The 16,247-nt window shown below is 43.7% G+C and overlaps 2 protein-coding genes across 7 annotated transcripts in view; one reads left to right on the forward strand and one right to left on the reverse strand.

Annotated features, from left to right (window-relative positions):
• LOC310753287 (vomeronasal type-2 receptor 26-like) overlaps nt 1-16,247 on the reverse strand; it is a 48,127-nt gene that overhangs the window by 22,959 nt on the left and 8,921 nt on the right. The window contains exons 5-7 of one of the 6 annotated variants that reach the window (XR_014543317.1): nt 11,570-11,779; nt 9,287-9,471; nt 7,756-7,873 (exon numbers count right to left, since the gene is read on the reverse strand). Coding sequence is in view for 5 of the 6 variants with exons in the window: in XM_083594409.1 (XP_083450535.1) it covers nt 7,756-7,768 (13 nt within the window). In the remaining variant the exon portion in view is untranslated. Of the gene's footprint in view, nt 1-7,755; nt 7,879-9,286; nt 9,472-11,569; nt 11,780-16,247 lie in introns of those variants that run through there. The other 5 variants (XM_083594409.1, XM_083594407.1, XM_083594408.1 and 2 more) reach the window with 5 other exon arrangements.
• LOC310753318 (vomeronasal type-2 receptor 26-like) lies at nt 8,014-13,009 on the forward strand. The gene is made up of 5 exons (XM_083594473.1): nt 8,014-8,305; nt 8,598-9,407; nt 10,125-10,352; nt 11,625-11,751; nt 12,042-13,009. The coding sequence occupies exons 1-5, from the start codon at nt 8,039-8,041 to the stop codon at nt 12,938-12,940; spliced, it is 2,331 nt and encodes a 776-aa protein (XP_083450599.1). The 5' UTR covers nt 8,014-8,038; the 3' UTR covers nt 12,941-13,009.

Genomic DNA, 16,247 nt, shown 5'->3' on the forward strand with positions numbered 1-16,247 from the left:
CTCACACTTTTTCTGAGAATTCTGCAGACATTGTGGAATGGGGCTCCTTCCTCAATTTCTTTAGGATTAATCGCCTTCATTACATCCTGGAAGAGAGTTGAAAGGAAAATCATAAGGAAGAAATGTCTAGGATTTCTTCAAAACGTAATAGAGTTCTTCAAAACGTAATAGAGCATAGATCATTAGGGATGTAAGTGATGTTGCAGCCACTCTTTTTCTCTTCCTCAGATGCAGAACATTGCACCAAATGCCCAGAAGATCACCATTCAAACAAGGACAGAGATCAATGTGTCCCCAAGATTACCACCTTCCTGACTTATGGAGAATATTTAGGAATGTTTTTAGCTTCTGTTGCCCTCTTCTTATCTATAACAGCAGGCATAGTGTTGGGAATCTTCATTAAATACAAGGAAACTCCCATAGTCAAAGCCAACAACCGGGACCTCTCCTACATCCTCCTCGTCTCCCTCCTGCTTTCCTTTTGGTCCTCCTTCCTCTTCATCGGGCGCCCAAGGAAAGAGACCTGCCTTCTCCGACAAACGGCCTTCAGCATCATCTTCTCTGTTGCTGTTTCTTCTGTCTTGGCAAAGACCATCACGGTGGTGCTGGCCTTCCTGGCCACAAAGCCCGGGAACAGGGTGAGGAGATGGCTGGGCAAGAGTCTGGCCAACTCCATTGTCATCTCCTGTTCTGGGGGGCAAGTTCTCATCTGCACCATCTGGCTGGGCTCTTCTCCTCCATTCCCAGAGCCCGTCATGCGCTCCCAGGTGGAAGAGATCATCCTGCAATGCAACGAAGGGTCTGTGGCCATGTTTTACGTTGCCCTCGGCTACCTGGGCTTCTTGGCTGCCACCTGCTTCACGGTGGCTTTCCTAGCCAGGAAGCTGCCCGGCTCCTTCAACGAAGCCAAGCTGATCACCTTCAGCATGCTGGTCTTCTGCAGTGTTTGGGTGTCTTTTGTGCCCACCTACCTGAGCACCAAGGGCAAGTACATGGTGGCCGTGCAGATCTTCTCTATGTTGGCCTCCAGTGCTGGGCTTCTGGGCTGCATCTTCCTTCCCAAGTGCTACATTATTGTGCTGAGGCCTGATCTGAACACAAAGGAGCACCTGACAACCAGAAATTAAGGGAACATCTGATTCTTAAAATATTCCATGTTCCCGATGTCCAGAAGTGCCTAAAGGAAACACAGCTATTCATCCATGTTGCTCCTTCTCCACCTCTGAAAGAGATTATGTTCATTCTTAGCCCAACTTTTATGTAGTCCTGTTCACATGAACAGGAAGATGGGAGGAAATGTTTTGCTACCTTGCTTTGCGTCCTGGTCTAGTGCCCTTAGTTTGTAAACTACTATCTTTTAATAATATTGTGTTTGGGGAACTTATATTTATCTCACAACAAGATAGCCTAGAGGGAGACAGGAGTTAGGTTTTCTAGTCTCTTTGCTTTGCTATTAACCATATCAGTTCTGATATTCAACAATACTTTCTAGTTATGTCATTGCTAGATATTCAAATACCTGTGCTCCATTTCCTACAGGTATGCTGCATCATTCAAAAGTTCACTTCACATCATTTCATTCTCCTAAACTTTGTATATTAATAAATAGAGAAAATCATTTAAATTATCTTCCGTAGTCTGCTGGTTTAATTTCTGTATTCTGTAAGCTCTGCTCCCTGTTCCAAAGAGTAGCAACTGAGCTTAGCCAAGCCTTGACTGGAGTACAATGGATTTTATTGCGTTGTCCAGGATATGACACCTTGTGCACTGATGTTGAGTGGATCACCAGATTACGAGTGAGCCAGCAACAAGTTTAGCATTGGAGGGAATCAATGAGACGACGCCAAATAGTTGTATTCCCTGCCTGCCAAACCTTTTAAGAGGACGCATCTTATGCTCAGTCAGGAAGGAAGAGAGAGAGGCCTCCTTCTCCAACTCAGGTTCCTCCCATTCAGGTCCCCATTTATAGAGCAAAACCAAGATCAGATGGGAAGTGAAAATAATTGGCAGAACAGCCACTGATGAAGCATTTAGAATAGGTTAATAAGCCAAGATTGCATCCTACTTCAACTTTCAACACTTCAAATTGGTGGAAAGCTCACTAAGCTCTCAGTCTTATAGCAATTCAACCTGTAGAATTCCAGCGAAGGGTGCAATATAAAATTAATAAATAAAGGTCCAGAGAAAGCTGACTAGTTTATGTATGTATGCAACCACAGTAGCTAGAACTTTATATGCACAGAAATGGAAAGAGTTCCCCACCAAAGAGGAATGGCTTATGAAACTGGGGGAATATGCTGAAGTGGTGAAATTACCATCCAAAATTACCATCCAAAATGATGGATGGTTTAAGGAAGAATGGAGACCACGGATATATTATCCGTCAAACCATCATCCATACATGAAGTCAAAGGCAGAGGTTTATTGAAATACGACATCGGGGCTTACATAATAAAAACATATATATTTTCAAACATCTGATAAAAAAGAGTAATAAAAACAAACATCGAGAAAGGAGAGGTGGGGAGTCAAGAAGAAATTATGTATTTATTTTTACAAATTGTATAAGAAGAAAGGTGTTTTGGAATATCTATGTAGACTTTATTAAATTTATTGTTTAAAAAATATATTCTTATTAAGGATCCACCCAGATTCTTAGGAAGTTGAGGTAATTCGAGTTTGTTTTATTATTTTAACTTTTTGTACGTTCTGAAGTAAGTTTGTAAACTTTTTTACGATTGTCCTGCGTTATCTTTACGTAAAGGGCTTTGGGAGTTATTGGCCTAACCCTGTGGGACGTGGATTTTATGCAAGAGATGAAATGAGTAAGTAAGAAAGAAGTAAATATTAATAAATAAATGGATAAAGAATAATAAAACTGCTAGAATGCTAGCCTGGTGCAACGGGCTTGGCGCCTCAATGTGCCCTCTCTTTCTTAAATATATTGCCCCCACCACACTGAACAACCCTTAAAACCAATGCTAACTATCCCAGAGTATTCTGTGGGGGACCTAGGTGTGGGGAATAACCACTGAGCTGGAGTCTCAAGCAGATGTTTTTAAAATAACAATAAAGGTTTATTTTAAAACAAGGTGGTATAATACAAGTGGAGAAACTTAGGTTACTCCAATAATAATACGCTAGTTCAATTCATTTTCACAGGTTTCAGCTTTTTAGTTTGGTTCCTTTCTAAGGCGGTACTTTCCTTCAGTTAAAGGTAAAGGGACCCCTAACAGTTAAGTCCAGTCGCGGACGACTCTGGGGTTGCAGCACTCATCTCGCTTTATTGGCCGAGGGAGCCAGCGTTTGTCCGCAGCTCATGTGGCCAGCAGGACTAAGCCGCTTCTGGAGAACCAGAGCAGTGCACGGAAACGCCGTGTACCTTCCCACTGGAGAAGTAGCTATTTATCTACTTGCACTTTGACGTGTTTTCAAACTGCTAGGTTGGCAGGAGCAGGGGCCGAGCAGCGGGAGCTCACCCCGTCGCGGGGATTTGAACCGCTGACCTAGGCAAGCCCTAGGCTCTGTGGTTTAGACCACAGCACCACCCACGTCCCTCTTTTCCTTCAGTTACCCACCCCTTTAACAAATCCAGCTCCAGAGGGACTTTCAGTAATAGTCTTAAGGGTTCACCACACACACCCTTCCTTCACTGGGTTTTGGAAGTCTCTTCTTTCCTCAGAAGAGTCTCTCCCCTCCAGACGAGTTTGAGACCTAAGTAGACCTCAGCTCCTACTTCTGTCTCAGCCTCAGTCTCCCAGCAAGATCTGGTCCTATTACTCCCGCAGGACACTACACTCAGACACTATACTCAGTCCTTCACTGTACAGTGGAGTGGACCTTTTCTCCAGAACGAACTCTGCCTCCTCAACACGCGTTGTATTTCAACCTGACTCCTATCCTATCTCCCTACCCAACTCCCAACCTCCTTCCTCAACCAGCTCAACTCAACCAACCACACCACTCTCAACAGCCCAACTCCCTGTCTCCCTCCAATGCCTCTCTTTTTAAACTCTCCCTCCTGGAACCTCAGCCAATCAGAGGCTGCCGTTCTTTCACCATTTGCCGGCAGGAGATAAAAGTAAAAAAGAAATACTTATGGAAGCAACTTTTCCATCACACCTGGCTTCTGCACACGCAATTGTTTACAAGTAGAGAAGTTTCTGCTGAAAGACGAGGAGCAAGTTGGCTCCATGTGCAACAGAAGCTCTCCTTCCGCAGAACATGTCGAAGGGGAAGGGAGAGTCGAAAGTTCAGAGCAACCTTTCTCCCCTCCACCAACCCCAGAGAGCTTCCCTCTGTTGGAGAAGCCTTTCAAAGATGGGGTGGAAATTCACTGGAAGTGGCTTTGAAGCCACCAACGCGCTACTTCCCTTACGGGGGAGATCCAGAAGGGATTGGCAGGAATCAAGCAGCCCAGACCCACCCAAAATGGCCGGAGGGTGGGCTTGAGAAAACCCTCCCCATCGCAGGCTCCACCAGTCTCTGTTTCTAGCAGCCTCTAGGAAACAAGATCCCACCACCATGTATCCCGTTCACAGTACTGAGGATTCTCAGCATTCTCCATTTATTCCTTCATATTTATTTACTTGTTGAATCTATATACCGCCCTATGCCTGGAGGCCTCAGGGTGGTTCAGAGAGCAAAATCAAAATATAAAACCACAATATATATAATCAAAATAAAAAACTACTACCCAATAACAGCCTCTGCCCTCCCCAAAAAACCCTACATTTTAAAAGGGTTTGAATGCTTGGGATACGACGCTAGGACTTCTTCATCTGGCTGTTGTCCATACCTGACTCTCCCACCTCTTCTTAAAAACCCCCAATGAACCATAGAATGGCAGACTTGGAAAGGGACCCCAAGGTCCTCTAGTCCAACCCTCTGCAATGCAGGAATCTCAGCTAAAAAATCTCCACCACCCAAAGTGGCCAGAAATTGGCTTGAGAAAACCCTCCCCATCGCAGGCTCCACCAGTCTCTGTTTCTATTAGCCTCTAGGAAACAAGATCCCACCACCATGTATCCCGTTCACAGTAATGAGGATGTTATTACTCTGCATTCTCCACTGGTTGATTTTTATTTCTTCATTTCTTGAATCTATATACTGCCCTAGGCCCGGAGGCCTCAGGGCAGTTCACAGAACAAAATCAAAATATAAAGCCACAATATATATAATCAAAATAAAAACACCAACCCAATAACACGCTCCACCCCCGCCCCCCAAAAGATGACTGTCCGACCTCTGCTTCAAAACCTCCAAGGAAGGAGAGTCCATGGTCGGATCCAGCTTCAAGTCTCTTCTTTGGTCCTTGTGAGCAAAGTTCAAACCAAACTTCCAACTCCCAAACACACCCCTTGACTTCTGTCCATCCTGTTTTTCTCCAGCTCTGCACCTGCTGCTTGAGCCAGTCAAGAATCCAGAAAGTTAGTGTGATGAAACTTATATCTGGAATTAGCGAAACTAAGAGAATCAATAAGAAATCATTCAGGAAAAAGAATGGGATGTTTATTAAAATTACATGATGAAATATGTTTCCCATTATTAGTCTTGGTGGAGCATAGATTAAATTCCACAGAGTTAAGAGAATGGTCTTTTGTACAATAAGAACAGACACAGAAATTTTAAGAAATGAGGAATTAGGAACCGTATAGAGGTAGAAGGAAGTTATTAACAAATCAGGGAATAAAACCAGAGATTAGACATAAATAAGAAAAGGAAGAGTAGCGAGGAGAAATTGATAAGGTGAAGATAAAAGGATTTATTGATGGAAATATATGTTTATACTAATGTCGCTGATGGTTTGTATTTCTTAAAAAACTGTATGTCTTTGATAAGATTCTTCATTTAACTTTCTTTCTATTTTTTCTATTTCTCGATATTCTTTCTCTTCTTTTCCCCCTTTCTATTCTATATTCTATTTTCTTTTTGTGTAAAGTGTTTATTTCATTACAGAACAATATTTTTGATTTGTGTATTTCTTAATGAGTAAATAAGGATCGTAAAAAAAAATACATCATTTTGTCCTCTGAGTTTAGACATTTCATCATATTCCACCAGTTTCATCAGAAGGGATCAGCTAGAATCAAGGGTGTTTTTCTCCAGCTCTGCACCTGCCGCTTGAGCCATTCAAGACTCCAGAAAGTTTTTGTGATGTAACTTATTCCACTTGGAATAATCAAAATTATAGTCATCTCATCTTCTGAAAGCTCAGGAGATATTTCGGGAGATTGCATGAGCCTTGGAAAACAACATGACAATATTAATTGCGCTGTGTCTGGGAAAGAAAAAGTTGGTGCAGAGAATATTTCCTGTGTTGGAGACAGACTGAGTCAAGATGCAGAGCTGGCGAAAGAGGGGTGTGCCTGCCTTGGGCTTCCTAGCTCCGAAGGTAGAGTTGAAAACCACCCAGATTGGGAAAGCCCAGGCAGTCTGGCCTTGCAAGAGTCTTTGGGTTCTTCTGCTTTGCCTCCTTGGCAGGTAAGAGGAGGAGGAGGCACAGCCAGAATGAGATCCCTGCTCCTTCTGTTGCAGCTTCTGCTGCTCATGATGCCCTTTGGAGTCTGCGGGAACCACAAGGCGAAATGCCCCTTGAATCTGGTCAGGGATCAAACGGATGCTCGCAATTACTACCGGCCTGGACACTTTCTCATCAGTGGGATCATCTCTCCAAAACGCTTATATAAGGAAACTCCATACATCTTTTCTCAGACACCCTTCGCCAGGATTGAAAAGTATGTACTTCACAGTTTCATGGTCCTCCAGTCCTTCTAGTGGTTCCTATATATCAAGGAAAGAGCGCCTTTCTCAGGGCTGGGGAGCCAAGGCTGTCCTCATGTTGCAGGTCTACCCTGCCCTGACCATTGGTCTTGCTGGCTGGGCTGATGGGAGCTGGGGGGCCAACTAAAAGATTCCACCCAAACCTCTCCCGTTTCCTTGTTCCCTGGGTCTTCCTTAGTGAAACACTCTCCTACCTATGGATGCACTGAGTTTCCCCACCTGCAGGATGCCATGAAACTCAGGCAATTCAACCTTTGAGCTCTGGAAATTGCCTGAGTTTCATGGCTTCCTGCAGGTGGGGAAATTCAGTGCAAACTTTTGAACCCTGACCAAATTCATTGGCATTCTTGCATTCTTCGATTATATCCTTATAATGATATAATATTATAAATGACCATCAACAAAATGTTGTTAAAGAATGCTATAGTTTTAAAAATGGATTTTTAAAATCCTACAGGTTAACTGAGATTAATTATTTTATGTTTATTCTATTTGGATCACAGTTCCCTTTATACAACACAACAGGACACCTACATCTCAGAATGAAAAAATCTCTCTTGAAAATGGGTGGATTTTTATGGGAGAAGAGCAGGAATGATATGCTTCAAATAAAATGATTATATAAAATAATACAGACCAGGGGGTGTCCTCATTGGTGGAGTCACTGATGAAAAACATGTGCAAAATTATAGGTTTTACCACGCACTCAAAGCTGCAAGCCACCAGGCCTCATTTCTAAGTAAAAGGGGACTGAGGTATTTGATGCTTCCCCTCCTTCAATCAAATTGTCTCTTATCTACCTATAGTCTAGCCCCTTGCAAGAAGTCAAAGACCACTGCAGCAAAAGCAGCCCTTGCAGCAACTTCCTAGTATATCACACATTTTGAGGGGCGCCTTCATTTCTTACTCATAAAACCACTATATAATAGAATCATAGATTGCAGAGATGGAAGGAACCTGGAAGAATCTCACCTGAAGCATCCATGACACATGGTCACCTTCGGAGGGAGTCTGTTCCACTGTTGAACAGCTCTGTGTGCTGTTTGCATCAAAGCTCCGGTCATGGAGCAGAGATCTCCAAATTTTTATTCTATACTAGACTGTAAATGGTTTGATATTAATGCAATAGGATTAATCAATACATACTAATCTTTTTGGATCATATAATGTCCCCACCCCCATTAATATGAATGCCAGTTTCACTCTTTTTAAAGAATTCATTTATTGCAGAGACACACGTAGGATCTACTGGTACATGTTGTCTTTCCTGTTCACCATTCAAGAGATCAACCAGGATCTCAGGCTCTTACCCAACATCACCCTGGGCTACAACATCTATGAGAACTATTTTGATGCAAGGATGACTTCGGACGCCATGCTAGAGCTGCTTGCAGGCAGTGGATGCAATATTCCCAATTATCACTGTGGAGAACAGAATCACCTGCTGGCTGTTCTTGAAAGAAGCAACACTTTCATCTCAAGAGTGATTTCAGCCTTGTCAGGCATCTACAAAATCCCACAGGTAAGTAGTGGGAGAGCATGGAGGGAAAGAGAATTTCAACTGCGTAAAATTCTATTTTCTCTTTGGAGGGGTCAAGTGGGGATATTTTTCAAAATGGGAAAATCCTGAGCTATGGATCCAACATTCCTTATTCAAAACTGAGCCTTCACCAACTTGACACCTCCAGATGTTTCAGACTAAAACTCCCATCAGCCTCAGCCAGCAGAGATTGAGATATCAGGCATTTCAGATGATTAAATATCCGTTATGATGAAAGTAAAATAAATTGCTGATCTTTTGCTTTCCTTGCTAGATCAGTTATGGCTTCACTGCCCAGGTTCTCGAAGGTAAAACCCTGTTCCCTTTTGTCTACCGGATGACTCCCAAAGAGGAAAGTCAGTACCAGGGGATTGTTGAATTGCTCCTGTATTTTGGATGGACGTGGATTGGCCTCTTCACTCCAGACAATGACAGTGGAGAAAGATTTGTGAGCGCTGTGAAACCTCTGATGCTCAGCAGAGGGATCTGCATTGCTTTATCAAAAAGAGTACCAGAAAGTGATATGGATCAATTTATCAGGCCTGGGGAACCTTTTTTCCTATGGAGACAAGTTGGGGTATTTTTTTACTATGCAACCAATGTAAGGGGCATCATTCTACTCGTGTCAATAAACGTGGCATATGAGAAGGAAATAGGGGCAAAAGTCTGGATCACAACAGCTTTGCTAGAAATCAGAACTGGCTTTAACATCCCTGCAATTTTATTCCAGTACCTCCATGGTTCTCTGTCCTTTGCAATTCAGACCAGAATAAGGAGCAGCAAAGGTGACAACTATAAATCGCTGTCCAATCTTGGGGATTATTTCAATCAAGCATTTCAGTGTTCATATTCAAAGCATCTGTTGTCCGTGAAAGGCAGGGTAAGATGCAAAGAGGAGGAGAAACTGCAGCAATTGTCCCAAGAGGAGCGTGACAGAGCCCTGTGTCTTGACAGCTATAGCACTTACATCAATGTTCAAGCTGTGGCTCAGGCCTTGCATGCTTGGCTTTCATCTAGATCCCAGAGGAGGCTGCTGGTGGAGGAAGGAGAGCAATGGGGACCCCAAAGGCTACAGCCGTGGCAGGTATTTCCTTCCCCTTTTTGCAAACTGCAATTCCCTCAGATGCTGATCTTGACTGGGGATAGACCTGTAAAATATCATAGTTACTATTAGTACTAGTAATAGTAGCATACCGCCCAACATTTCTCTGTTGAAAATAGAGACGGCCCATGCCATAACGATAATTTTACTGTAGATACCCAGGGCTTTTCTTCTGGGGCTTGGGACTCACTCAAACTCAGTTCTGGCACCTTTCAGGTGGGTGCCACTGCCATTCGCAGCAGGAGGTATTCCTGGTTAGTTTCGGCACCTTTTTTGCTAGAAATATATCACTATTTATAGCCCCACATCTTTTTGGGTTGCCTCAGCACTCTGGGCAGCTCCCAAAATAAAGAAATTCATACTAAAATATTAAACATATTAAAATTTCCGATACAGAATTGGACGGCTTGCGGGTTGGATAACTCCACATCCGCCAACATTTCTCCAATGAAAATAGGGACATTCTAAGGAAAAGTGGGACATTCCAGGATCAAATGAAAAACTGTCTCTAATTCAGGGACATCCCTGGAAAATTGGAGCACTTGCGGGGTCTGTAGTAATAAAAATGGCTGAATAGGAATTTCAGTCTACATGAGATACATGCAGCCCCAAATCAGAAAAGGTTGAAGTGAGTAGGACTGAGATATCCATCTTGGCTTCCAGATGTTTTAATGCTGGTGTTTTCCCCTGTCATTCCAGCTTCACCCTTTCTTGAGAGAAATCCGGTGTCTGAATACTTCCAGAGGCAGGCTGTGCTTGGATGAGAACTGGGAGCTCCCAGGAGACTTCGATATTATGAACTGGGTAATCTCTCCCAATAAGTCTTGTGTCGTTCTGCAAATTGGGAATATAAAGAGAGAGACATCTGCTAGCATAAAGTTCACCATTAACCCAGAAGCCATTGAGTGGCCCAAGAAATTCAACAAGGTACGGGGAATCACAGAGAGGGGAGGCTAGGAGATCCTGAATATGTTTTTCCTTGAACAACTGCTGCAAAATGAGTATATTGGGTTGATCAATGATGTCTTGACCGTCCAATAACAGCTGCAACCGCCACTCCTTCTTTCCACAGCAGCTGAGATAGGAGGGAAATTTGGGATGCTCAGAGAAAAGATAGAGCCCAGAGGTCCTCAGAGAAGACACCATCTATTACCAAGCCGGGCAGAGAATTTAAAAATTCTGGACAGAATCTTCAACAGAAAGGACTACGTAGATAAGAAGAAAGGGGAAAACACCTAGGGAAAAGGGAAAATACCTAGTAAAAGTGAACTATTGGGTTTTCATACATGCAGAAGGATGGAAAGTAATTTATTTTAGAAATTATAATTACTAATTACTAAGCAAACCCTATTGTAATATAAGGTTAATGTTAAGGAATGGCACATGAACTAGAAATAACTAGGGAAATACATCAGCAAAACGAGGAAACCTTGCATGCCTCAAGAACAGAGTGAGGGAAACCAATATTTCGAAAAGTCATATTAAAGGTGTCTTAAATAGCGGTTGAGAGATTATCAGAATCCTGAAATTTGGGGAACTCAGATTTCAGACTCCATTGCCATTTTCTTTGAAGATTTATTAAGCAGGGAAGCAGGTAAACGGAGAAGAGGAAAGAGAGTTTTGTGGCGCAAACCTCAGTTGTACTGAACGAATTATGAAGAACAAGATATTCTGGTCACCCCAATGGTCAGTGGGGGGTTGAAAGGACCCTGATGAGGGGTCAAAGACTGCAGTCCAGAGATCCGTTTGAATTCACTCTATGTGTGAATTAAGGTAAAGGTAACGGGACCCTGATCATTAGGTCCAGTCGTGGCCGACTCTGGGGTTGCGGTGCTCATCTCTCTTTAATGGCCGAGGGAGCCGGCGTACAGCTTCTGGGTCATGTGGGCAGCATGACTAAGCCGCTTCGGGCGAACCAGAGCAGCGCACGGAAACGCCGTTTACCTTCCTGCTGGAGCGGTACCTATTTATCTACTTGCACATTTGACGTGCTTTTGAACTGCTAGGTTGGCAGGAGCAGGGACTGAGCAACGGGAGCTCACCCCGTCATGGGGATTCAAACCTCCGACCTTCTGATCAGCAAGTCCTAGGCTCTGTGGTTTAACCCACAGCGCCACCCACGTCCCTATGAGTGAATTACATACCCACAAATACTCCTAACTGTTCCTCTTTGTTGCACCTTCTTGTCTTTCTGGTTAGGCCATACCTCGTTCCAGGTGTACAGAAAAATGTCAACCTGGATATGCCAAGGTGGTTCTTGAAGGAAAGCCCATTTGCTGCTATGCTTGTGCTCGGTGTGCGGAAGGGACCTTCTCCGCCCAGGAAGGTGGGTGACTCCAAGGGGGAAGGTATTCCTATTGAGAGTAAACACAGGGCAGTAATCTAGTCTCACACTTTTTCTGAGAATTCTGCAGACATTGTGGAATGGGGCTCCTTCCTCAACTTCTTTAGGATTAATCGCCTTCATTACATCCTGGAAGAGAGTTGAAAGGAAAGATCATAAGGAAGAAATCTCTAGGATTTCTTCAAAACGTAATAGAGTTCTTCAAAACGTAATAGAGCATAGATCATTAGGGATGTAAGTGATGTTGCAGCCAATCTTTTTCTCTTCCTCAGATGCAGAACATTGCACCAAATGCCCAGAAGATCACCATTCAAACAAGGACAGAGATCAATGTGTCCCCAAGATTACCACCTTCCTGACTTATGGAGAATATTTAGGAATGTTTTTAGCTTCTGTTGCCCTCTTCTTATCTATAACAGCAGGCATTGTGTTGGGAATCTTCATTAAATACAAGGAAACTCCCATAGTCAAAGCCAACAACCGGGACCTCTCCTACATCCTCCTCGTCTCCCTCCTGCTTTCCTTTTGGTCCTCCTTCCTCTTCATCGGGCGCCCAAGGAAAGAGACCTGCCTTCTCCGACAAACGGCCTTCAGCATCATCTTCTCTGTTGCTGTTTCTTCTGTCTTGGCAAAGACCATCACGGTGGTGCTGGCCTTCCTGGCCACAAAGCCCGGGAACAGGCTGAGGAGATGGCTGGGCAAGAGTCTGGCCAACTCCATTGTCATCTCCTGTTCTGGGGGGCAAGTTCTCATCTGCACCATCTGGCTGGGCTCTTCTCCTCCATTCCCAGAGCCCGACATGCGCTCCCAGGTGGAAGAGATCATCCTGCAATGCAACGAAGGGTCTGTGGCCATGTTTTATGTTGCCCTCGGCTACCTGGGCTTCTTGGCTGCCACCTGCTTCACGGTGGCTTTCCTAGCCAGGAAGCTGCCTGGCTCCTTCAACGAAGCCAAGCTGATCACCTTCAGCATGCTGGTCTTCTGCAGTGTTTGGGTGTCTTTTGTGCCCACCTACCTGAGCACCAAGGGCAAGTACATGGTGGCCGTGCAGATCTTCTCTATGTTGGCCTCCAGTGCTGGGCTTCTGGGCTGCATCTTCCTTCCCAAGTGCTACATGATTGTGCTGAGGCCTGATCTGAACACAAAGGAGCACCTGACAACCAGAAATTAAGGGAACATCTGATTCTTAAAATATTCCATGTTCCTGATGTCCAGAAGTGCCTAAAGGAAACACACCTGCTCATCCATGTTGCTCCTTCTCCACCTCTGAAAGAGATTATGTTCATTCTTAGCCCAACTTTTATGTAGTCCTGTTCACATGAACAGGAAGATGGGAGGAAATGTTTTGCTACCTTGCTTTGCGTCCTGGTCTAGTGCCCTTAGTTTGTAAACTACTATCTTTTAATAATATTGTGTTTATCTCACAACAAGATAGTCTAGAGGGAGACAGGAGTTAGGTTTTTTAGTCTGTTTGCTTTGCTATTAACCATATCAGTTCTGATCTTCAACAATACTTTCTAGTTATGTCATTGCTAGATATTCAAATACCTGTGCTCCATTTCCTACAGGTATGCTGCATCATTCAAAAGTTCACTTCACATCATTTCATTCTCCTAAACTTTGTATATTAATAAATAGAGAAGATCATTTAAATTATCTTCCGTAGTCTGCTGGTTTAATTTCTGTATTCTGTAAGCTCTGCTCCCTGTTCCAAAGAGTAGCAACTGAGCTTAGCCAAGCCTTGACTGGAGTACAATGGATTTTATTGCGTTGTCCAGGATATGACACCTTGTGCACTGATGTTGAGTGGATCACCAGATTACGAGTGAGCCAGCAACAAGTTTAGCATTGGAGGGAATCAATGAGACGACGCCAGGTAGTTGTATTCCCTGCCTGCCAAACCTTTTAAGAGGACGCATCTTATGCTCAGTCAGGAAGGAAGAGAGAGAGGCCTCCTTCTCCAACTCAGGTTCCTCCCATTCAGGTCCCCATTTATAGAGCAAAACCAAGATCAGATGGGCAAGTGAAAATAATTGACAGAACAGCCACTGATGAAGCATTTAGAATAGGTTAATAAGCCAAGATTGCATCCTACATAAACTTTCAACACTTCAAATTGGTGGAAAGCTCACTAAGCTCTCAGTCTTATAGCAATTCAACCTGTAGAATTCCAGTGAAGGGTGCAATATAAAATTAATAAATAAAGGTCCAGAGAAAGCTGACTAGTTTATGTATGTATGCAACCACAGCAGCTAGAACTTTATATGCACAGAAATGGAAAGAGTTCCCCACCAAAGAGGAATGGCTTATGAAACTGGGGGAATATGCTGAAGTGGTGAAATTATTACCATCCAAAATTACCATCCAAAATGATGGATGGTTTAAGGAAGAATGGAGACCACGGATATATTATCTGTCAAACCATCATCCATACATGAAGTCAAAGGCAGAGGTTTATTGAAATACGACATCGGGGCTTACATAATAAAAGCATACATATTTTAAAACATCTGATAAAAAGGAGTCATAAAAACAAACATCCAGAAAGGAGAGGTGGGGAGTCAAGAAGAAATTATGTATTTATTTCTACAAATTGTATAAGAAGAAAGGTGTTTTGGAATATCTATTGAGACTTTATTAAATTTATTGTTTAAAAAATATATTTGTATTAAGGATCCACCCAGATTCTTAGGAAGTTGAGGTAATTTGAGTCTGCTTTATTATTTTAACTTTTTGTATGTTCTGAAGTAAGTTTGTAAACTTTTTTACGATTGTCCTGCGTTATCTTTACGTAAAGCGCTTTGGGAGTTATTGGCCTAACCGTGTGGTACGTGGATTTTATGCAAGAGATGAAATGAGTAAGTAAGAAAGAAGTAAATATTAATAAATAAATGGATAAAGAATAATAAAACTGCTAGAATGCTAGCCTGGTGCAACGGGCTTGGCGCCTCAATGTGCCCTCTCTTTCTTAAATATATTGCCCCCACCTTAAAACCAATGCTAACTATCCCAGAGTATTCTGTGGGGGACCTAGGTGTGGGGAATAACCAGTGAGCTGGAGTCTCAAGCAGATGTTTTTAAAATAACAATAAAGGTTTATTTTAAAACAAGGTGGTATAATACAAGTGGAGAAACTTAGGTTACTCCAATAATAATACTATGCTAGTTCAATTCATTTTCACAGGTTTCAGCTTTTTAGTTTGGTTCCTTTCTAAGGCGGTACTTTCCTTCAGTTAAAGGTAAAGGGACCCCTAACAGTTAAGTCCAGTCGCGGACGACTCTGGGGTTGCGGCACTCATCTCGCTTTATTGGCCGAGGGAGCCAGCGTTTGTCCGCAGGTCATGTGGCCAGCAGGACTAAGCTGCTTCTGGAGAACCAGAGCAGTGCACGGAAACACCGTTTACCTTCCCACTGGAGAAGTAGCTATTTATCTACTTGCACTTTGACATGCTTTCAAACTGCTAGGTTGGCAGGAGCAGGGACCGAGCAGCGGGAGCTCACCCCGTCATTGCGGGGATTCGAACCGCTGACCTAGGCAAGCCCTAGGCTCTGTGGTTTGGACCACAGCACCACCCACGTCCCTCTTTTCCTTCAGTTACCCACCCCTTTAACAAATCCAGCTCCAGAGGGACTTTCAGTAATAGTCTTAAGGGGTCACCACACACACCCTTCCTTCACTGGATTTTGGGAGTCTCTTCCTTTCTCAGAAGAGTCTCTCCCCTCCAGACGAGTTTGAGACCTAAGTAGACCTCAGCTCCTACTTCTGTCTCACCCTCAGTCTCCCAGCAAGATCTGGTCCTATTACTCCCGCAGGACACTACACTCAGACACTATACTCAGTCCTTCACTGTACAGTGGAGTGGACCTTTTCTCCAGAACCAACTCTGCCTCCTCAACACGCGTTGTATTTCAACCTGACTCCTATCCTATCTCCCTACCCAACTCCCAACCTCCTTCCTCAACCAGCTCAACTCAACCAACCACACCACTCTCAACAGCCCAACTCCATGTCTCCCTCCAACGCCTCTCTTTTTAAACTCTCCCTCCTGGAACCTCAGCCAATCAAAGGCTGCCATTCTTTCACCATTTGCCGGCAGGAGATAAAAGTAAAAAAGAAATACTTATGGAAGCAACTTTTCCGTCACACCTGGCTTCTGCACACGCAATTGTTTACAAGTAGAGAAGTTTCTGCTGAAAGACGAGGAGCAAGTTGGCTCCATGTGCAACAGAAGCTCACCTTCCCCAGAACATGTCAAAGGGGAAGGGAGAGTCGAAAGTTCAGAGCAACCTTTCTCCCCTCCACCAACCCCAGAGAGCTTCCCTCTGTTGTAGAAGCCTTTCAAAGATGGGGTGGAAATTCACTTGAAGTGGCTTTGAAGCCACCAACGCGCTACTTCCCTTCCGGGGGAGATCCAGAAGGGATTGGCAGGAATCAAGCAGCCCAGACCCACCCAAAGTGGCCGGAGGGTGGGCTTGAG

This window comes from Podarcis filfolensis (genome assembly GCF_964270895.1).
Source record: "Podarcis filfolensis genome assembly, chromosome: 18".
Classification (NCBI taxonomy): domain Eukaryota; kingdom Metazoa; phylum Chordata; class Lepidosauria; order Squamata; family Lacertidae; genus Podarcis; species Podarcis filfolensis.

What these genes read in the sequence shown, in the direction of transcription:
- LOC310753318 (XM_083594473.1), top strand. Translation starts at nt 8,039, where the DNA reads ATGTTGTCTTTCCTGTTCACCATTCAAGAGATCAACCAGGATCTCAGG. An exon ending in GCATCTACAAAATCCCACAG is followed by an intron (nt 8,306 to 8,597) that starts GTAAGTAGTGGG and finishes TTTCCTTGCTAG; the next exon opens with ATCAGTTATGGCTTCACTGC. An exon ending in GGCCCAAGAAATTCAACAAG is followed by an intron (nt 10,353 to 11,624) that starts GTACGGGGAATC and finishes CTTTCTGGTTAG; the next exon opens with GCCATACCTCGTTCCAGGTG.